The sequence below is a fragment of the Vombatus ursinus genome, unplaced genomic scaffold (genome assembly GCF_900497805.2).
Source record: "Vombatus ursinus unplaced genomic scaffold, bare-nosed wombat genome assembly UNPS02014799.1, whole genome shotgun sequence".
Classification (NCBI taxonomy): domain Eukaryota; kingdom Metazoa; phylum Chordata; class Mammalia; order Diprotodontia; family Vombatidae; genus Vombatus; species Vombatus ursinus.
This window is the reverse complement of record NW_020954577.1, coordinates 30,388,038-30,411,929: the sequence shown is the minus strand read 5'-3', so window position 1 is coordinate 30,411,929 and position 23,892 is coordinate 30,388,038. Positions and strand designations below refer to the sequence as shown.

Here is a 23,892-nt window from a genome sequence, read left to right as displayed (position 1 = left end):
CTTTCCCTACCTTTCTTTTAGGTTACCTCTTCTAGTCCTTTCCATTCAGATTGTAGATGTAAACCATGAAAGCAGGAAAAGGTTGAAATGAGTGTCCCAAGGTTCTGGATTTTGTCACCAGAAAATGGACTGGGGTATAATTTCGGTGTATCTCACCTGGAGAAATCCCGATCGTACTCCTGTGAGGTTATAATGTGAGTTGGGAAGACTTTATCTTTTAGGTCAAGTGCAATTTTGAATAAGTCATCTGGTCATTTTAAAATGACAGACTCCTTGAGATAACGAGCTATTCCCAGAGTCAAGACATGAATTCAAAATCTACCTTTGACATACACTGGCGGGGTGGCCCTGGGCAAGTGATGTTACCTCTCAGTGCCCCAAGGCAACTTTCTAGGTGTCCTGAGTTTCAGAGAGGGTGCCGATCTGTACCAAGGCGGTAGCCCCTTCCCACCATTTCATCCCTTGTGATTCTTGCGCATAGTTTTTCATACATTCTCCACTGAGACACCCCACCCCCCATGACACCTCCTGTGTTTTCTGCCCCCTTCTCTCTCATTCATTCTCTCCCCACCCTTTTAATTTTCATTTCAGATCTCACGTAAATCATAAGCTCCGTGCCAACAAGCTGAGGTTCACATGCTCCATCGGTCGCTCTTAATTATTGAAGATCCTTAGAAATGGAATTTTCACATGCTGGATTGGGCAGTTCCTTATGTAGCCTGCCTTTATCCTATAGGGGCTTCCAGAGCTGATATTTGAAAAATACGTATGGGAGTGTGAGTTTCTAAAATATTCACCAGCCAGATCAAAAGGCTAGAAAATGAGGCACGACTTCCTCGGTTATAGAATGAGTCAGTCAGTGAGCATTTATTAAGCATCTATTATACTCCACACCCTGAACGAAGTGATGAGGTTACCAAGACAAATAGGGAATTGTCCCCACCTTTAAAACGCTTCCATTCTGTTGGGGGAGATTACATGTGTGCGTGAATAGGAATATACAGGCAAAGCAGACACAAGGTAGTGGTGGGGTGAGGATTGGGGAGGAAACACCAATGACCAGTTTCTTCTTTCTTATTCTCCCCTTCCTTGGGTTTCTGCCCAGTTAGAGCTAAGAATCATCAAATACCTGGCAGCTGCTCTATGTGATTTATCAAATGAGTTATTTATGCCCGGCACATAGTAGGTACTTACTTGTTCCCTTCCCTTTGTCCTCCTTTCTAGGCAGCTGCCCATATCCATGTATTTCCATGTGGAATATAGGGAATTCCCCCCAAATCAATCAGTCAATCCAAGAAACATTTATTTTTTTAAATTTATTTTATTTTAAATTTATGGAACAGAACAAGCATTTTGATAACATAGTATAATAAAAAGATGATGGCATATGAAGCTGCAAATCTATTATATACAACTTGGTCTTCCTTTGAAATATGTAATAAACTAACAGTAAACAATTTATTAAGCGCCTATGTGCCAGCCACTGCGCTAAGCACTGGGGATAAAAAAAGAAGCAAAAGAAAGTCTCTGCCTTCATGGGGTTCAGCATCCAAATGGGGGAAACAACATGAAAACAAATATATGCAAAGGAAGCTATGTACAAGATAAATAGGAAATAATTAACAGAAGGAAAGCACTGAAATTAAGGGGGTTTGGGGAAGGCTTCCTGTAGAAGATGGGGATTTAGTTGAGATTTAAAGGAAGCCAGAGAGATTGAGGTGTGGATGGCAACATGTCCCTTCTGGCCCAGGACACTGGTTCTTACCCTGCTTTTCGGGCCACTCTAGGGCCATCTTTGATTCTGGGCCACTTGGAGCATGTGGACAGCTCTGCTATGCAGAGAATATAGGGACCAGTTCCCACCCAGTGTGGAGGTGTTTATCACGTTCCAGAAAGACTTTACACTGATTTACACACACACACACACAGACACACACACACACACACACACACAGACACACACACACACACACACACACACACCCCCTCCCTGGAGAAAATCGTCCTTGAAATTGTGAGCTGCATCTCCCACTTTTGTTTTTCATTGGTCTCAATTTCATTTATGTTCAGTTGTGTACATAGGGATATTTATTTACATGAGACAGTGTGGTATAATGGATAGGGTGCTAGGCTTGGAACCAGGAAGATCCAGGTTCAAATCTTGCCTTCGATATTTACAGACTGGATGACAATGGGCAAGTCCTTTCACCTCTGAGACTTGGTTTCTTTGTCTGTAGACTGGGGATAATAATGCCTTCATAGGAGATTCAAACCAGGTGATGGATATAAAGAGTGATACAGGGTGTCCCAAAAGTCTTAGTATTAGTTTAGGTTTTAATAACTTAAAACTTAGCTTTTAATATCTTAAAACTTAAAGCTTTAATTGCTTAGCATCTGCACTAAGACTTTGAGGACACCCAATGTAAATATCACTCATTAGTAGGTTTCACGTTTTTGCCCATCAGTCATTGTTTTCTTGAATGGGATGTTTGTGGACCATGACTTTTAAGAAAGTAATAGCTTTCAACATTGACTTCCAATTAATCACTAAAAAATAAAATTAAATAAAATTTTAAAAAAGGAATTGCTCCAGTGACCCAAAGATTCAGTTTCATTCATTCATTCTCTCTCTCTCCCCTTTGCAGAGGATCTCAATTTTTGTCTGTTTTTCTTCTCTCATCAGATCTCAGAAAAATGATTTTCATAATGAAGGGTACATCTTGGAATTAGATTGCTGTTCCTCCTTGGACCACCTGACAGACCAAAAAATCATCCCGAATTTCATTAAGAAAGTAAGTACCATGGCCAAGAAGAAATCAATTCGATGTTACCTACATGTTGTAACTGTAACTGAGCAGATCAGGATTGACCAAATGCCGGATGGTGTTAGGAAAATTTCCTGGAATTTCCCCTTCTCTCTTTTCTAGAGGCCACATCAGGGCCAGCCTGGTCCCAGATTAATCTGAGGATATTGGGTACAAAATAGACCCATGGAAATAGCTCTGTTTGTAGAAAGACAGCTGATCCTGCCACCTCCTTGGAGGTCAAGACTGGTGATGTCTCCTGATTAGTAGAATGTAAGCTCTCTGAGGACAGGGACTATTTAATTTATGCCTTTGTATACGTGGTACTTAGCTCAGTACCTGGCATGCACTAGGCACTTAATAAATGTTGAATCAAGCAGTCTACCAGAAAACTGCGGCCATTTAGGTGGTACGATAGATTGAATATTTAGACCTGAAGTTAGGAAGACCAGAGTTTAATTTGAATTTGTACCAAATATTTCCGTTGGACTGGAACTGATTTACTTAATTATAACTTCAAATAGTGCAAATTCAGATGCTTCATGGAATTCACTTTTCACACTAATCAGGACTTCACTATATCAGTGAGCATTTATTAAGCACCTACATGTCAGACACCATGCTCGGTCATGAGGAATACAGATATGAAAGTCAGAGGGTCCTTGCCCTCAAAAGGCTTAAATTCTCCTAATGCTCTAAGGTGCCATGGTATAGTTTAGATGGTGATATGAGTACTAAGATGTTGGCAGCCATTTCTTTGGTTTTCTGTAGATTCTCATTGCATTTCTTAGCTCCCTCTTTATGGACTTTTCCCTACCATAAGGCCCCACTCCCTCTGGAGGATGCTGTTGCTGGATTTTACCCTCTGCACTAATTTCACACTTCAGCAGTGTGGTATAGGAGTTGGTAATCACTCACAACGGAGTCATTGGCAGGTGCACCAGGAGAGCTGAGGACCAAGTTTATTATTTGTAAAAGGGAAGATTATGGTCCTGCTTTCATACATAGATGCCACGAGTCAGAAGTCTGAGCACTCATCTGGTGTTTCTATAAATCATTTTTTTTGTTTGTTGAACACACTGCTCTCTGGAATTTTTGGAAATCAAGTACTTTAATTATCCAGTGTGCACATATCCTGAGAATGGAATTTGGTCTATAATCTGAGTAATAGGGGAAAATTCTAGAAAATACTTGTCTAAAAAGGTCATAGGCTGCCTGTGTTTTCATGGAGAAGCAGTGGTTAGGATGGAAGGACTAAGGCCATGTCTAAATTAGTAAATACACTACTTTGAAAAATGTTCGGGAGGTTTTTTGTTGTTGTTATTTTTGTCTTAGCCAAATTGGAACATCGCCTGGCTGGCCCTGTCTCATAGGACAGACGTTAATTGGTAAGATAGACAAAAGCAGTTCACCCCATGGAAAGTTTTGTATTTTTGCACGGCCTGAGTCCTGTAGGTTAAACCCCGTTTCCTGCCTCATCCTTCTTGATTCACTGGACTCAAAGCTGGGGTTGGGGTAGGAGAGGGGCCGGCTAACACACAACGGGACAGAATGAAGATCCGAAAGAATCTTGGCAGGCTAGAGCATTGAGCTGAGTCTGATAAGAAGAAATTCAGTGGGATTAAATGTAAAGTCTTATACTTGAGCTCAAACAGTCAATTTCAGAAGTGCTGACTGGGGAAGTCATGGGCCCATGGTGGTTTGTTGAAAGAGATCTTAGGGTCTTTCTCAGTGAGATGCTCAGGATGAGGTATTCAACAGTACAAGTCCCCAAACCGTACAAATGTCAGTCAGTCATTTACTCTGACTTAAATGTCTTCTCTTAAATCTATGCAGAAGAACGCTTAGTGACACTCCAGTCCTATCCAGCAAGCATTTATTAAGCACCTACTATGTGCCAGGCACTGTGCTAAGTGCTGAGGATACAAAAAGAGGCAAAAGACAGTTTGTGCCCTTAAGGAGCTTATACTCTCATGGGGTGATCTGTAGGCCTGCAGCTGTTTTTTTTTTTCTCTTTTGTGGTTATGTCCATAGAGCCTAGCAGACACCTTATGCCTGTTAGGCGCTTAATAAATGCTTGTTGGATAGGATTGGAGGGGCGCTAAACATTCTTCTGTGTGGATTTAAAGGAAGACAAACCCTGGCTACTCCATACGTAGACCTTTTCTCCTCCCTGTGAGTTATTTCAACCTACTTCTCCTATTTCACAGTTTGAACAATGGGTAAACTTAGGTTTGATGTAAGGAAAAACTCTCTAATAATTAGAGAAATTACCAAGTGGCACAGGCTGCCTGGGGAGGTAGCGGGGTTCTTTTTACTGGATATCTTTGGTCAAAGATTAGATGACCACTCAACGGGCATATTGGAGAAGGGATTCTCAGTCAAGTGTGGGTCAGACTCGGTAGCCTCTGAGGGCAGCTAGGTGGTGCAGTGGTTAGAATTCAGGGCCTGGAGTCAGAAAGACTCATCTTTCTGAGTTCAAATCTAGCCTCAGACACTTAATAGCTGTGTGACCCTGGGCAAGTTACTTCACCCTGTTTGCCTCAGTTTCCTCATCTGTAAAACCAGCTGGAGAACGAAATGGCAAGCCACTCCAGTATCTTTGCTGAGAAAACTCCAAATGGGGTCACCAAGAGTCAGACACAACTGAAATGACTGAACAAAAAAGATAGCCTCTCAGCACCCCTAAATTCTGGGACTCTCTACCACCTGCCTTGTGTGTTGCTTCCTTATATTGGGTTAGTAATCAGGGCAGAGAAAATCGTGGTCCCTTTGACTTTATTGGGCTCTCCCCATAAAGAGGAGTTACCTGCTGTGTAGAGGATGGACAGGCAAGTTGGGGCGCAAAGTGCACATGGTCGACTTCTTTCTGCCAGCAGCTGTGACCTTTCTCCAGGGTATGCAGTCCAGGTCTAAACCTGCCTGGGCTGTGATAAACGTCCACACGGACAAGCCCCCCTTCGTAGCCAAAGCCACCTTCCACCTGTCATCAGGAAATTTAATTGTATGATGACTCACCTTCTGGGCTTACCAGTGCCCTTTTGAGTAAGAGATTGTTTCTTAGAACTTTACTAAACAGCATCCCGGCACTGTGAGGAAACCCCCTGCATTGTGGGTATGTCATGTTGTAAAATGGGAGACGGCCCAGGCTTCCCTGAGGATCTGGGGGACCTTGTTCGAACACAGTGCAGATGGAGCTGTGAACAGCTCGTTATGAAACAACTCCTAAGTTGTTTTTATAGTGGAGTTCATCCTACATTTATTTACAAAATGCTTTGACTTAATGCTGCCTTTGCCATCATCTTGGTTTTTCTCCTTCATGATTTGATTTAACTAATTGGCTCATTAAAGCCCTGCTGCACTCTTGGGAGATAGGTGATTGGAAGATAGGTGTTAGGTAGGTAGTTTTTCACTAAAAATATGGCAGATACTAAGGTCTAGACTTGCTAATCAATTTGCCCCAAATATTGAAATTTAGGAGAGGGAAGTTGGCTGGAACTTTGGATTTGAGATTCTCTGCTGCTTTCAGTAGGAGATAAGTAAAGATGGTGGCCGGCAGTTATAAAGGGTTCATTTCATGATGGATGGTTAGAAGTAGAAGGACTGTGCTGCCTCTGACCCCTGGAGTATGGTAGAGTTCCTTCCCTCTCTTTCTCTGCTTGATGGACATGGGGTTGAAATTGATGGACCGAGATCTTCCTGCCTGTGTGTTTGTCCATTTCAGGACATTTGGGCATTTTGGCCCATTTCAGGGTTAAAATGGAAAAGGAGGGGTCCTCCTTGGATCCTCATCTCTTTTCTCTGTTGTCAGAAAGGGCTTAAAGAGGGTCCAGCAACTGGGAGGAGAGGGGAGCCCACTGCCCTCTTCCCCTCTCCAAAGTCAGCAACTCTCCTCCATTGTAGAGAATTTTGTTCGTGTGTGAATAGACCTAGACAGAGATCCGAGCTCATAGCCCCCAGTGATGGGCACATTTACAGAAATTAAATGTCCCCAGAAGGATTCATATTTTCATTTTAATTGCTTAATGAGTAGCTCGGTCCCTATTTCTATATAGCGGTGACACTGGTTAATTGCCATTCATTTATGAGAAAATGATCCCAAGTTAGTGGCTGCTGTAGCTGGAAGTCATTACTCTTTATCTGGGTCATTATTTTGTGTGAAATTATGACTTGTAGCTCTGACAAAGAGGCCTCTCTGGATGAGATGGTAATTAAGTCATTTTGTCACCGTACATTTGGTCTATGCATCTACTGTTCTCCGCACATCAGATAGAAGCTGGAAACCATTGGGCTTTTTTTTTTATCCTTCCTTGAGAGAACAATGCCATAGTATTAGTTTTCTAAGCAAATGGTTTAAATTAGCTGAACACTTGAATAGCAGAGGGAGGGAGAGAAAGAAGGAGGAGGTGGTGGTGGTAATGGGGTGTGGGGGTAGGGGTCAGCGTTTCCCACAATGAGGAAAACTAATTTCTGTGTCATATAAAATTAGCACAGTGCTTGATGATTTCCTAGCCCCTCCTCACCCTTATTTTTATGCCCCCCTTCCCTGCCCCCTAGAATGGATTTTCACAGATTGATGATGGTATTCCTTCAAATGTGGTGCGGCCGTTGTGGACAACACAATATTAGCTCCAGAGGAAGCGGGTCATATTAAATCTGGGTATTAAATCTGCCTCGGGGTTTTTATCCTTCCCACCCAGTTGTGTTCCATTCTTTATGCCGATGACTTCAGGGGGCCACCACATGTTTCAGTCCCAGGGCTGGGCACAGACGTGTAGGGATCCTTCCAAGTCCTGGAGAAGAATCCTCCTGGGAGGGGCCTGGGAAGGTTTTGGAGGCTGCGGAATGAATTCCTGCTTAACGAAGGCTTGGGAGCAGAATTTAACCCGGATTTCATTCAGTTTAATTTAGCTGCATACGTAGCACATACTTGCCTCTTGTAGCTGTACCAGGCTCTGCCCTCAAGAAGCTTCCATTCTACTGGGAAGAAGCAGTTATGTCCACAGACAATTGAATGCAAAATATATACCCAAAAAGACACGGTAATTTTTTTGGGGTGAGGCATTTGGGGTTAAGTGACTTGGTCCGAATCGCATAGCTAGTGAGTGTTATGTGTCTGAGGCTGGATTTGAACTCAGGTCCTCCTGACTCCAGGGCTGGTGCTCTATCCACTGGGCCACCAAGCTGCCCCAGGACACAGTAATTTTGAGGTGAGGGTGGAGGTGTTGGGAGCATGGGAATCACAAAGGGTCTCCTTGTAGGAGGAGGCATTGGAGCTGAGCTTGAAGGGAGGGAGCTGGGGGTTTCCAAAAGCGGAGGTGAGAGGGAGGCTGACAAGGGGGTAGGTTTGGGGCTGCAGGGGAGGAAATGGCAAATACTGGAAGCAGACAGTGGGCGGGTTGGGCTGGAGTGTAGAGTACTTCAGGGGGAATAATGTGAAATCATCCCGGAAAAACGTGTTGGAGCCATATCGCGGAAGGGCTTGAAAGGCCAGAGATTTTGTGTTTTATTCTGGAACCAACAGGGAGCCGCTGAACCTTCTTCTTCTTTTAATTTTTTTAAAATAAATTTCATTGATTTGTTTTGTTTTTTATTTCACCCACATTTTGCCCTCTATCTCTCCCCGTATTCTCTCTGAGAAAGCAATCTCGTGAAACCGATTTTCCTAAAGAAAAAAGGGAAAGAAAAAAGTCAGCAAAATCAATCAATAAATCAAAATACCTAAAATTATAAGCAATGTTCTATAACCATGGAGCTGCCCCCCTCCCTTGCTCCCACACACCCCTACATCCCTGCAAAGCAATGTCTGGGGGGGGGAGTGCCTTCCAATATCTGTTATTTTAGGGGCATATTTATTTGTTGTAATTTTGAAACACTCATCTACGATAGGTTTGTTATTGTTCTTTCCAGTTAAATTGTTGTGCTCATTTATATATTGTTTTATTGGAAATGTTTGACCCAGCATACACTAATTCATATCCTTTCATGCTTCTTTACATTCTATGTTTGTCCTTTCCTTTTCTTGTTTTTATTTTTTCCAGTTGCATGTAAAAAACGATTTTTAACATTTTTTAGTCCCAAATTCCCTCCCTCCCTTCCCTCCCCACTCCTTGAGAAGGCAAGCAATTTGATAATAGGTTATACATGTGCAGTCACACAAAACATACTTCCATATTAGTCATGTTGTGAAAGAAAACACAGACCAAAAAATCCCTCAAGAAAAATAAAGTAAAAATAAGTGTGCTTCGATCTGCATTTGGACACCATCAGTTCTTTCTCTGGAGGCAAATAGCATGTTTCTTCATAAGTTCTTTGGAATTGTCATGGATTGTTGTATGGCTGAGAATAGCCAAGTGATTGGCAGTTGATCATGCAATATTGCAGTTACTGGGTACAGTGTTCTGGTTCTGCTCATTTCACTTTGCATCAGTTCATGTAAGTCTTCTGAGGTTTTTCTGAAGTCATCCTGCTTTTCATTTCTTCTAGCATATGTCACAACTTGTTCAGCTGTTTCCCAATTCATGGGCTTCCTCTCAATTTCCAATTCTTTGACACTGCAAAAGAAGCTGCTGTAAATATTTTTGTACATTCAGGTTCTTTTCCTTTTAAAAAACATCTTTGGGATATAGATCTAGCAGTGGCATTTCTGAATGAAAGAGTATGCACAGTTTTATAGCTCTTTGGGCATAGTTCTAAATTGCTCTCCAAGATGGTTGAATCAGTTCACAACTCCATCAACAGTACATTAGTGTCCCAATTTTCCCATCTCCCCTCCAACATTTATCATTTTCCTTTTTTATCATATTAACCACTCTGATGGGTGTGAGATGCTACCTCAGGGTTGTTTTAATTTGCATTTCTCTAATCAATAGTGATTTAGAGAATTTTTTCATATGATTATAGATAGCTTTGATTTCTTCACCTGAAAAATTCCTGCTCATATCCTTTGACCATTCATCAATTGTGGAAATGACTTATATTCTTATGAATTTGACTCAGTTCTGTATATATTTGAGTAATAAGGTCTTTATCAAAGAAACTTCCTATACATTTCTCCCCTAGTTTTATGGTTTCCTTCTAATCTTGGCTGCATTGGTTTTGTTTGTGCAAAAGCTTTTTAATTTAATGTAATTAAAAATCACCTATTTTACATGTAGTAATGCTCTCTCTTTTTGGTCCTAAATTCTTCCCTTATCCATCCATCCATCCATCCATCCATCTGTCCATCCTTCCTCCTCTCCCTCCATTCCTGCCTTCCCACCCCACCCAACCCACCCTCATATCTAGTCACCTGTCAAGTTCTGTTGTTTCTACCTTTGTGACACCTCTCACGTATGCTCCTTTCTCTCCTCTGACGTTGCTCCCACCTTGGTGCAGGCCCTCGTCACCTCCCACCTGGACTCCTGCAGTAACAGGTGGGTCTGCCTGCTTCAAGTCTGACTCCCCATTCCAGCCCATCCTCCACTCAGCTGTCAAACTGATCTTCCTAAAGTACAAGTCTGACGGCGTTACCCACCCTCACCCCCCAGTTCAGTCAACTTCACTAGCTGCCTGTCGCCTCCAGGATCAAGTACAAAGCCATCTTTTTGGCCAGTCCCTTCCTACCTTTGCCAGTCTTCTTACGCCTTATTCTCCCCCTCTGCCAGCCTCCCCATACTCTGTGATCCAGTGACACTGGCCTCCCTGTGATTCCTCACATCCCACCCTCCATCTCCTGACTTCTGGCATTTTTACTGGCTGCCCCCCATGCTCAGAACTCTCTCTCTCCCTTCTCATCTCTGCTCCTGGCTTCTTTCAAGTCTCAACAGAAATCCAGCCTTCTGCAAGAAACCTTTCCCAGTTCTCTTTAACCTTCACCCTTCCCTCTTCATTTACCCCGTATACATCTTATTTGTACATCTTTGGTTTTACGTCGTCGACCCCATTAAATGGTGAGCTTCTTCAGAGCAGACTGACTTTTTGAGGTAGAGGGTCTTTCTTTGTATCCTCAACACTTAATATAGTGCCCGACACACAGTAGGGACTTAATTAATGCATATTGACCGACCACAAATCACACATCTAGTCAGAAATAATGACTACAACTAGGGGCTTTTAATTAACTGCTTGGTTTCCTAAAACCAATCCTTGATGTCTTGATTGGATTCTAAATGAAGAGTCCGGCTCCAGAAATGAGGCAATTAGACTAGATAATTCCCAGGATTGCTTCTCATTCTTCTGAGGGCAGTGCTCTTACCCTAGCTGGAGCTGGGCACCAGCACATATTTTACTGGAGACACAGAAGAGGAAGCTAAAGCCCATGGTTGTTTTCAGAGCGGGGACTTTGGGTCGGGACCTCATCAGGCTCATGGCTGGTCTCTGTTAGGTATAAGCCCCCACCTCATTTTTCGGGAGGGAAAACTGGTTGCAGAGTTCTTGCTTAGTTAGCCTGGGAGGGGGACAGCCCCTGTATGTCTAAGAACATAAAAAATTCAACCCTTTAAAATGAAGCTATTCCTTGGGAGGCAATGGGAAGAATCAGGTGATGTCTTGTGGGAGAGAATTAGTTACCACATTAACCGAGTTACCCAGTGGCCGTGCTGAGTGCGGTCTTCACCCAAGAGAGAAAGCTCCGAGTACTTTTCCTCTATGAGCCTCCTGGCCTTGAGAAAGAACACCTGAAATTCCCAGGATTGCCAAACTTTGCACAGCGTACTTAAATCATCATTAGCTTTCTGCCCGTTGGTTGATGATTTAGAGCCTAATGTCTACAGATTCATCACAGAGGCCCAATTTTAATTAAGGTGAGGTGTTAATTCAGGATCAAAGAAAAATGGCGTTAACCCTCCCTCCTCCTCCCCCTTCCCCCACCCCTTCTATAAACTGCTCAGATTTAGAGAAGGAGGATCTTGGGTCTTGGTTGTGACAGTGAGCTGGGCGACTTTGGCCACATTACTCAGTCTCTCTAGGATTCAGAGTTCTCATCTGCACAGTGAGGACCCCGTGGCCTCTCCGGCATCGCCGGGGTGGTTAGAATAGGGAGGGGCCTTGGGAGACAACGAGTAGAATGCCCAGGCAGAAAAGGGAGTTCATTCATCTGCGTTCCTCCATCTACCAGGGTGCTTCTTTGTTCTCTGCTTAGATGCTTGAAGTGTCTAGAAGTATGGGCTCTGTGTTTGGGGCTGGCATTTTATTTTTCTAGATCAGAGGTTCTTGAACAACTAGATGGCCCAGAGCACTGGGCTTGGAATCAGGAAGACCTGAGTTCAAATCCTGCAGCAGACACTTACTGACTGTGTGACCCTGGGCAAGTTTAACCTCTGGCTGCCTCAGTTTCCTCATTTGCAAAATGGGGGTAACAACAGCAGCTGCCTTCCAGGGTTATTGTGAGGATGAAATGAGATAACATTTGTATAGTGTTTTGCAAACCTTGGTTGGGGTAGTAGTGATGAGAAGAAGTAATGGGGGATAGCCAAGGGAGAGAGAGGGAGTACAGAGTACTCGGGGTTCTCTGGCGATAAAAATCCTCAGCAATCAGCAACCACTTGGCTCCTGGGAGGGGGGAGGGGAAGGAGGCCAAGATGGCTTTTAAATTTCCATTGTGAGGGACCAGGAGAATGATGGTGCCTTGAACAGAATGAGAGAAATTAGGGGTATGAGCAGTAGTCTTTGGTGAAGGTAAGGATATCATTTTGGACATCCAGGGCAGAAGCATCCAGAAGTAAACAGCTGGTCATGTGGGTCTGGAGACCTGGAGAGAAGTCAAGATTAAACACATGGATATGGGAGTCATTGAAATAGTAACAGGTGATAGAGAGAATGGGGCAAGGGCTGGAGTGGGGGGGTTGGGATTATGGATTAGACCACTAGAGGTTTTGGGGAAGGTGGTGTAGAGAAAGAGAAGAAGAAGAAGAGAGAGGAGAACCCAGGAGGGTGAGCATCATGTGTTTTGTATTTGTCCACCAATGTGTGTATTGCTTACCTCTTTAGAATGGTAGCTCCTTGAGGACAGTAGAGCTTAAAAGCAGATGAAAAGGGAAGGGGGGAGAGAAAGAAAGAAAGGGAGGAAGAAAGGAAGAGAAAGAAAGGTGAAAGGAAAAGAAAGGAGAGAGAGAAAAGAAATAAAGAGAATGTGGCTAAGTTCAGCTATTATAATAAGGAGGGCAAGGTCAACATGTCTGAACCACCACAGTTCTGTGGCTACATTTGGCTAGAAACCAATGGTGCCTTTGAAAAGGCCCGGACAAGTGGGAGAGAGTAATGGGAAACCCTAGAGAGAGGACACACACACCTGCTTCACACTGAGAGCCTAGGAGTCCTCAGGAATGCCCTAACACTTCCTAACTCAACCAGAACTTTGCTGGAATCCCAACTTTTTCAGCTACCCTCCCTCCCAACTTTCTAACATGTCTGTGTTCACTACTCTACTGAAAATGCTCTCTTTGAGGCCACCAGTGACCTAAAATGCCAGATCCAGTGACCTTTCCTCCATCTTCCTTCCTTCCTTCCTTCTTTCTTTCTTTCTTTCCTTCCTTCCTTTCTTCCTTCTTTCCTTCTTTCTTTCCTTCCTTCCTTCTTTCCTTCTTTTCTTTCTTTTCTTTCTTTCTCTCTCCTCCTTCCTTTCTCATCTGCTTTTAAGCTCTACTAACAGCTGACTTCTGTACAATCCGTTTGAATCATCTCTGGCATCTGCAATGACTGCTAATAGAGTCTAAAATTAAATCAGCCCTTTTTCTGTTGGGTGGTTTTCCTACTAGAGAAGTCTGATTCTTCCCCAAAACCTCTCAAATCTGTTTAAAAATGTATTTTTTGTTTCTTTTATAATTGTAGCCATTGGATCTTAGATTTAGAATTGTAGGGGTCCTTAGAGGTCATGTAGTCCAAATCCTTCATTTACAGATGAGGAAACTGAAGCTTAGAAAAGTTAAATGACTTGTCACACGTCACAAAGGAAAGAGCTTTCATTTGAACCGAAATCCTTTGATTCCAGAGTGAGAACGTCTTAACCCATTACATCTCCTGTATGTACACAATGCCTGGCACATTGTAAGGTCTAAATAAATGTTTTTTTTTAATTCACTCATTCATTAGCTGCCTTGGCATACATTTCTCTCCACCTTTCCAACTTGGATCCAGACCGTTAGATTAGTCATGAATTCAGATGAGGAATAGAGCAACGTAGCCTGGTGAAGATTCCTTTCACTTAAAAATCATGCCCTGAACCTTGTAGACCCTCTGTGTTTTCCCACTAGATCACTGAGACCCCCTGGACATTCTCATTTTTAAGACAGAGACATTTCTGTAGATCAGCTCAGCTCGTCCCACCACCTTCCTTTGCCTTCCTTGATATATTTTTTAATGATGTGACTGCATTTTAATTCCCTTTCAGGGAAATGGAACTTGACCGTGTAAAGTATTAGGATTTTATGGCTTCATAAGATTCTGGGTGGGATTTTTTTTTCTTTTGGGCTTCAGCCTGCAGTGCACATATCCCATGAAATAATAATAAAAATAACTTGGGGTCAATAGGAAAAAAACACCCACCCTCTAACAACACATAAACTCTTGGGGCCTTCAAAATGCCATGTAAATGCCTGCAAAACAAAGGAAGAGCCCCCATTATTTGGGTCCCTGGGAAGTCTTTGGGTTATCATGGGTGGTTTCCAATGGGGCTTTCACTGAACAATTGCACTCTGGCTCTCATTGATTGGCCAACAATAGGTCCCAGCCCAAGCCTCCCTTGGTCATTGTTTGGGCCCAACATTGTTAGCTCAATGTGAGTGTAAATAGCAGCTGTTTCTGTTTTGGCCAGAAACCCTGAGGGTTTTCCTTTCCTAGATTGATTTTTTTTTTTTTGGACTAGGTAAAGGGCCATTTTTGGCCTCATTTCTTACCTACTCTTGCACACCAAATGGGCATTGCCTCAGACAAACTGAGACCTGTTAAAGATCTGTTCAAGAGGCCACGGTCTCCAGCTGCATCCAGGACCATCTCCAGTCGTCCTGATGGATGTCTGGCCCTGGACCCAGATGGCTCCGGAGGAGAGAGTGAGGCTGGTGACTTTGCACAGCCTTCCCTCACTTACCGATTCACTTACAAGTCATGGCATCACCTCCCTGATATTGTGGTCCTCTTCAGGAATGAAGCACAAACAGCACCACCCGCCCTGTAGTCGGAGAGGTTGAAGTGGTGACAGAACCCCAGGATGTGTCCCCCAAGGGAGGAATTAGCATCATCTTTAGAGAATGCTGCCTCAGCATATTTTAACATTGTTCCCTGACACTTCATTCCAAGTCACCAAGCATATATCAAGGCCTACTATGCTCCAGACTCTGTCCTGTGTTTGGGGGACACAAAGACATGAATAAAATAGCCCTGGCCTCATGGAGCTTACATTCTCCCAATAGCATCCTTTAAAGGTTAGTCCATCTAACCAGACCCATGGGATGAGTTGGAGAAACTGAGGAACAGAGTGTTATGTGACTTTTCTCTTTAAAACGCTTGACACGTAGTAGGCTCTATATAAATAACTATTCCCTCCCCTTTCCTAAAACCTCCAGATATTTTTTATTTTATTTTATTTTATTAATTTAAATTTATTTATTTATTTTTTGGGGGTGAGGCAGTTGAGGTTAAGTGACTTGCCCAGGGTCACACAGCTAGTAAGTGTCATGTATCTGAGACTGGATTTGAACTCACGTCCTCCTGACTCCAAGGCCAGAGCTCTATCCACTGCGCCACCTAGCTGCCCCCTAAGATCTGTTTTAAAGCAGCTGTTGGCTACCCCTCCTCTCTCCCCAGTTTAGCCAGTTGATGGACAGCCCCTTAGTTTCCAGGTTTTTTTGCTGCCACAAAAAGAGCTGCTCTGAATATTTGTGCACAAATGGGTTCTTTTCCTCTTTCTCTGATCTCTTTGGGGCGTAGACCTGCTGGTGGTATTGGGTCAAAGTGAACAGTTTCATGATTTGGAGGCATAATCCCAAATTGCTTTCTGGAATGTCTGGACCAGTTCACAGCTCTACCAACAAACAGTGTGCTAATACACCTGCTTTCCCCCAGCCCTTCCAACATCTATCATCTTCCCTTTTTTTTTTTAATCAACTTCGCCATTCTAATAAGCTGGTATGCTGTACACCTTAACCATCCGTGCTGCCTTCTCTTCTCCTCTCCTCTCCTTCCCGTTAGGAAGAATACACTTTGCAGACTTTCAAGGCACACTGCAGTTGTGATCTCTAGTCATTATTATTATTGGGATTTCCACATGCCACTCTTTGAGTGTTCTGCAGATTGGACCATGATGGTCTCAGCTGTGAGTACCTCTCTCATTCCTGGACCAATGGGACCTGATAGAAGTGGTTTTTAATAAAATCAAATCTTAAGACTCCAGAAAGGATAAAAATAGAAATTATCTGTGTGACCCTGGGCAAGTCACTTAACCCTGTTTGCCTTAGTTTCTTCATCTATAAAATAAGCTGGAGAAGGGAATGGCACCACTCCAGTATGTTTGCCAAGAAAACCCCAAATGGGATCATAAAGAGTCAGACACGACTGAAATGACTTAAAAACAACAAAGGACAGCAGAGTATTCCCTTCATGTTGAGTAGTGATATAATGCCATCTGAAGAGAGCTGGATTTGGAACCTCAGACTCTTACTATGTGTGACCCTGGGCAAGTCCCTTAACCTTTAGTACGTCTCAGTTTTTTCTGTAAAATGAGGGGAATGATCTAGCTGGACCTCTCCAAGTTCCGCTCTGGACTCTGAGTCTGTGATGCGATGAACCTTTGTCCATAGTAGCTTTGTGAATATGAAGAGTACTCTTGGTTGTATCTTGCTTTCATGCGCTTTCTTTTTTCTGATGCTGGTAAAAGAGGCACTTCAGCGTTTGAGCTTGTTGAAACATGTCCAGTGACAGACATCACATAAAACCAAACCGTAAATGGCTCCTGAGGGTCAGATGGCCCTCATTCCTCCTTACTACTTTGCAGGAAACATTTTTACAAATATGGAATTAACTTATCACCAGAAAAGTTTCCAAAATGCCATATTGATTTTGAAGCTTTTGCATGAGATGGAACATGTCTTGGAGTGTTAATTATGCATTGCAAATTAATACATGTTGCCACTGACGAGTTTACAACACAGGTTGAACTGTCCCATCTGTGTCTTTGAAAGGTGCAGATATTCACCTCTCAGCAATGATCGCTGTGCTTGATTTGTCCTCCATCCAGCAGAGATAATGAATGTATGAACTTGGGCTCCCCTAGCAGTGTAAGGGGTGTGTGTGTGTGTGTGTGTGAAGGGGCTAGGGACAGATAGGGAAAGACAGAGATGGAGCCTAATCTTACCAGTACATTGACAATCTCTAAGGTTTCTTCCTTAGATAGTGGATGGAAACAATCTTTTATTGGCTGAGATGAGACAGGATGCTCTATGGTTCATTGACCAGTTAAACAGCAAGCATTAATTAAGCACCTGCTATGTACCAGGCACTATGCTGGGCTCTGGGGATGCAGAGACAAAAAGCGAGAGTCCTTGCCTTCAGGAAACTTACACTGTCATTGGGATGTATGTATTCGTAGATAAGTAAGTGTAGAATATGTACAAAATAAATGTGGTCTTTTTTTCCCTTTGGAGCAGAGGAGGGACACTATCAATGGTTAGTCATTAAATTTCTGGTGACACAGCACTGCCTCATTTAAATCCAGGTCACACAAAAGTCAGGATGTCACCTGTGATGTCACTGGTCCTCTTCACACATGAAGGACAGCTCTGTGAGGGTAGACTGTCTTTCAACTCTCCACTCCCTCTTGTCCAGCGTGTTCCTCCATCTGTAGTCATTTGTCAGATCTTTTCAGTCTTATTTGCACGACTTCTCTTGCCTCAGCTCGGTCTTGATATACGTATGCTAACCTTCTCCAGTTCAGGCCCTCCTCATCTATGAGCTAGATTTGTTCAGTAGCTTCCTGATTGGTCTCCCTGCTTCCAGACACTCTCCTCACCCTCTACACCACAGGCCAGACTTTCTCCCTAAAGCACACATGGGATCTTCTGCCATGGTGCTGCTCAAGACTCTTCAGTGGCTCCCTATTGCCACGATGATGCAATAGAAACACCTCAGCCATCTAAGCACCCTAACAAGCTGGGTTCTGTCCCACTTAGCTGCCTTTATTTCACACCACTGGTGAGCTCCGCATTACATGAATCAGTGTAGACCAAAAAAAGCAGAATCTCGAGAGTAATTTATACACTCACTGACTACTGTAATGCAAGTAGACATGACCCTAGAAGATATCAGAAATGAGATGTAATACAATGAATCTTGGGTCCAGAGGCAGCATGATACTATAGGAAGAACTCTAGCTCGAGAGTCACAGGGCTTGGGTTCTAATTCTGCCTTTGATGCCTACAGCTGTACGGGGCCGTAATGCACAAAGTGCCGGGCCTAGAGTAAGGAAGACCTGAATTCACATCCAGCCTCAGATACTTATTAGCTGGGTCACCCTGGGCAAGTCACTTAGCCTCTGTTTGGTTCGGTGGTGCCATAGTGCACAGAGCGCTGGGCCTGGAGTCAGGAAGACTCATCTTCCTGAGTTCAAATCCAGCCTCAGACATTTCCTAGCTGGGTGACCCTGGACAAGTCACTTCCCTCTCTGAGCTTCACTTTTCTCAGCTGTTAAATGGTGGGGCCTCTGAGCTCCCTTTCAGCTTTAGAGCTATGATCCTGCAATGATGAAATGCTGTTCCTTGCTTTAGGTAGTGAGGTGGCGGACAACAGAGCAGAATGTCGCATACCCATTTGGACGTGGTGGTGACTGGAGTTTGAGTTAGACTCGCACTGATTCCTCTTAGCGCATAGTGGGCGCGCAATAAATACTTGGGTTGATTTGGAGAACAGTTTTCTTTGTTCCAAGGAGGCAGTGAGGAGTGGGGGTGTGGTGGGGGAGGGGAGCAACACAGAGATGCAAACCCCCTCCCCCGAGCCTTGAGAAGGCATTTCTTTAAGAAAGAGAGAGAGGAAACCCACGTTGGCGGGATCAAGAATCCATCAAAGGAGGAAGGAATGAGGCCGTGCTCAGGATGAGGATTTGTGATTTTGCAGAAAGTTTTCTCAAAGGATCAAAAGTGTTTCTTGGTGACACAACATGAAAGAAATTCATTATGAGGTGTATCTCTACTTGAAAACCTTCCTGGGCTGGGCCCTTCCCAACACGTTGACTGTTTAAAGAGGAGGGGGGACATCTGCGTGCTGTAGGATGCTGTCAAAGTGTGTGTGTGTGTGTGTGTGTGTGTGTGTGTGTGAGAGAGAGAGAGAGAGAGAGAGAGTGTGTGTGTGTGTAAATAAATATAAATTATATATTTATTTACACACATACTCTCATACACATACTTGTACACATCCATATGTGTGTATTATCCATGCACATGCATGCACATACATGTAAACATATATCAATACATCGATGTATTGTGCATACACATATACATGTATGTGTCATCTGTAGGGGCGCATGTGAACATATAGAAACAGGCATGGCGTGTTGTGCATGTAAGACTGTATACACACACGTGTTGCGTTGTCCGTGGATGTGCACATAAACATATAAATACACATTATAATGTCTTGTGTCTACAGTATACATATGCACTGTGTATTGCCTTGCACACATACGCAAACACATTGCATTGTGTGTATACACAAACGCACACTATATATGAATAAGGGCAGGTGATTTGAAATATTCCTACCCCCTTGTCATAAATACGAATTAATGAGCTGCTTAACAAGGACAAAATTAATTAAACGGAGATGCCCGTTAATTTGTTTCCGTTTTGTTTTTTCCTTTCTGTCTATTCTTCTAGCCCAGATGTTAGAATTAATAATGGGTAATAATAATAGCTAGCATTTCTCTAGGGCATATGTACCAGGCACTGTGCTAAGTACTTTACAATTATTATCTTATTTGTGCTTCACAACAACCCTGAGAAGGAGGGGCTGTTGTTATTCCCATTTTACAGACGAGGAAACTGAGGCAGACAAGGGTTAAATGACTTGCCCAGGGTCACCCAGCTAATAAGTATCTGAGGACATATTTGAACTCAGGTCTTTCTGACTCCAGGTGCAGGGAATCTGTGCACTGTGGCGCTCCCAGCGGCCTTTAGGCCACACTGGTCTGCAAGGGAAGAGGCTTGAGTTCTAGTCCTCCTTGGGCCATTAATTAGCTTCTATGTCCTTGGGCAACCTCTTTGGGCCTTTATTTGCTTGTCTGTAAAACTGAGGTGGGCTCCTCTGATTTCATTGGTTCAGGAAATAGCTAGTGAAGAAACTCCCTCCATCAGTGTAGAGCAGCAGTTATTTTATAATGAATAGCCTCGGGGCAGGTAGGTGGTGCAGTAGATAGAGTGCCAGGCCTGGAGTCAGGAGGACCTCCTCAGCTCAGACACTTATTAACTTTGTGAAGTTGGGCAAGTCACTTAGCCCCGATTTCTCCCCTTCCCCCAAGATAAACAACAACAACAACAATGTGTAGCCTTAGAGAGGTGCCAGGGGCACTAATCAATTAAGTGACTTGGACAAGTATATTTCAGAGGCAAGATTTGAACCCACGCCTTTCTGACTTTGAGACCAACTCTATCCATTACACCATAAATCAGTCTAAACCAAACATGATCCCCTCCAGCTCTAAAATGATTTGATAATAAAAGAATATAGGTATGAAGAATGGTGAGGGGGGAAGGAGAAAGAGAGGTAGAGGAGAGAAGGGGAGGGGAGGAAGAAGAGACAGACAGACAGAGGAGAGAGAGAGAAAAGGGGATAGATGGATAGAGAGACAGAGAGAGATTGAGGAAAATATATGGAGTCTGCAGTCTAGAGAGATAGAAAGAAGGAATAAAAAAAATTTTGAAAGAGGTTATAAATGAATATCTCCAAGGAAATAAAGTTGCTTCCAGGTGGTATCATCTTTCAGCCAGTATAGACAGGTTTGAGATAATGATTGGCAGTAGTCTGCAAGCGTTTATTAGGCCCCTGCTGTGTGCTAGGCACTTGGGAAAGAGCATGACGTGCTTCTCAAACTGCACTGTGGGGACAGGTGCCCAGAGAACAATACCAATGGTTTTCCTTCTGTTCAGAGCTCCAGGGTTCTGTGAGCTACCCTGCCAGTCTCCCTACTGCCTGAGAATGTGGCTTTTGTACAGTCAAGTCTCATTCACTCACACTCCCCCATTTGGAATTTAGACAGATGATTTGGACAGGGGCTGAGCTCAAGTCGATACCTATGGGGTTTGCCAAGGAAATTAATACTGCAGAGACCATAGTGGAAGGAGAATAGTCATCTTTCTTGGGAGAAGAGACCATTTTCTTAGCACATCCTGAGAATCATTACTATGCTAATTATAAATCACTCATATCTCTTTATTAAAGGAGGACCTCAAAGAGCTCTGCTTTTTGTTACCCTAGTTTGAGTCTCTTTATAATAATCACCATCATCATTTATATCATCTATATGTATATATAATTTATATAGTGCTTTAAGATTTGCAAAGAGCACATTTTACATAGATTATCTAATTTACAAAGTACTTTACATAGATTATCTCATTTAATCTAAATTTCTTATGATTTATATACTTGAAAGTAATCAAAACTACATCTTTTAAAAATGCCTAATCTAGATTTCTTAATATTGCAACCCAGTCTTCCCCACATTAGTCTGAATTAGTGAAATCTTCACTGGAGGCCAGGAACCAAGCGATACCAGTTGGAATGCTCCCATCTTGGTTCGGAATTTCAGAAGTTTGACCCTAAGGCAAAGATAAAAGATGAAAGGACAAAAGAAATTGAGACTTTAGGCATTGGCTGTAGAGTCATTTTTTTTTTTCAGGTGAGTAACTCAGAATTTGGTAGAGGCTTAAATAATCCTCTCCCTGCTTCTCCATCACTATGGAGGGAGATCTGCAACTTTTTCCAATCATTTCCATCTTTCAGAAACACTTCCCTGTGTTCTCTCCAGGGTCCTTAGAAAAAAGAACAATACAACATTTCTTTCTTTCACACATTGTAATGAAAACCATCTTGTAGGCATTCGGTTGGGCTGATTTGTTTCCATTGTGATTTACAGTCATGGCTATTACAGTGTGGTTGCTTTAGCAGTAGCGGTAACCTAGATAATTTGGGAATCAAGAATTGGAAGGGAGAGTAATGTCCCATTCATCTGGTTGAGCACCATTTTGTTCCGATGTATTTTATTAATGTTTTGGAAGCATGTGTAAATTGAGGAATGAGGAGGAAATCACACAGTCTGTACGTTTAGCAGCCACGAGTGTGAAGAAAAACGTTGCTTTGTAGTTAAAGCTCTTTCAACCTGCCTCCGTAACTCAGATATTTCTCACTAAGATGTCAAAGTCTAAGTCCCATGAATGTAGCACAGCTATTTTTTGCATGAGTTATGTGCTTCAGGCTCAGGGCCAGTATCTAAGGTATGTACGGAGGGTTATTCAAGCCGGTTGTCAGAGAAGAGAAAGAAGTCTGGTGAGATGACATCTGCCTGACACATGGAATGTCTTGGAGTAGAAGGTTCAACTCTGATGATGCCGTCACTACTGGGCATTTCTGAGGATGGTACCTGTTGGGTTTTGTTCATTGTTCTTTGATCTCTTTCCCGCTTGTTGAGAGGCAAGAGGTTAAGAAACCAGAAACTCAGGGGGTCTAAGTTTTAACTTTTGACCTTCTCTGGGTTTTTTTCTGGCTGCCCACATGATATTCTGTCTCTGGCCTCCACGCTTTTGAATTAGCCATTCCACATGCCAGTGATGCACTCTTTCCTATCTCTGCTTCATAGAGCCCCCTCTTCCTTTAAGACACAGATAAATCTCATAGGCTGCTTTCTTCATGAACCCTTTCCTGATCTCCCCAACTGCTACCGCCCTCCCTCCCAAGCTGCTTTCTATGTGTTAGTCAGTAAGTCAGCAGATATTTATCAAGCGCCTGCTGTGTATGTGCCAGCCGCTGCACTACACGCTGGGGATGCAGAGAGAGACATAAGATAGTGCCTGGCCTTGAGGAACTCACAGTCTAATGGGGGAAGGAATGAGGGAGTGGGGGAAGGTCACCCTCTGTGGGGGCATGATGAAGTCATGAAGCTGGGCTGGGAAATGACCTGAAGAGGTCTGAGTTTCCAAGCTGATTTCATCTTACAGAATGACGAGCTTCTGGAGAGGATGAAGTCTAACGTAGCCTGGGTGGGAAGTGATGAGGTGAATCCCTGGGGGCTGTCCTTAAGCCACATCCTACCTTCTGCAGCCAAGGAGGGGCGAGTGGGCCTGCAGAGAAGGCATGAGAGAGGGGATTGGTTTTGTTTTTGTTTGAGGTATTTTTTGTATTTATGTATGTATGTGTGTGTGAGTGTGTGTGTGCGCACGCACCACTAAAAGGCTCAGTGGATGGAATATTAGGCCTGGAATCAAGAAAACCTAAATTCAGAAATGACTTCAGATACTTATTAGCTGTGTCCCCCTGGGCAAGTCACTCCAACCCTGTTTGCCTTTTTGTCTTAATCCACTGGAGGAGGAAATGGCGCATCACCACTTCAGTATCTCTGCCCAAAAAAAACCCAAAAAACTCATGGACAACGTGGTTCATGGGGTGACAAAGAGTCAGACATGGCTGAATGACTAAGCAATAACAACAATATATAGCTATTATATATAAATAATATATAATTATATAGCTATTGTGTATAAATAATATATATCATAGCTATAGCTATTCAAACACAAACTCAAGGCATTTTGGTCTCCCTTTTCTGGAAGGAGGAGCCTGAGAGCTTAGGTGATGACAAGATGGTGGGAGGGTTATGTGTCTATGATAAAACATTCACAGCTAAAAACTCTTGTGCTGGGGTGTGACCCAGAACAGCGTTTTTGCAGCAGTTTTCCACATACAAGTGCACGCTTCTGTTTGTCTCCATCTTTTCACTAGCCCTAAGACCTTTCAGAAAGAAAAGCATGTTTGCGGTCCACTTTCTCTCTCCTCCATCCTCGTAGGGGCATAGAGTTGCTGGAGAGAACTGGGGAGGGGTGCTTGCTCTGTGTCCCGAGAGTACATAGGC

General features: G+C 43.3%; 1 protein-coding gene across 1 annotated transcript in view; it reads left to right on the top strand.

Moving 5' to 3' along the window:
• The window catches only part of RFTN1 (raftlin, lipid raft linker 1), a 156,461-nt gene that overhangs the window by 57,193 nt on the left and 75,376 nt on the right, over positions 1-23,892 (top strand). Inside the window, exon 4 of the mRNA XM_027871938.1 lies at positions 2,684-2,792. Within this exon, the coding sequence (XP_027727739.1) occupies positions 2,684-2,792 (109 nt within the window). The remainder of the gene's footprint in view (positions 1-2,683; positions 2,793-23,892) is intronic.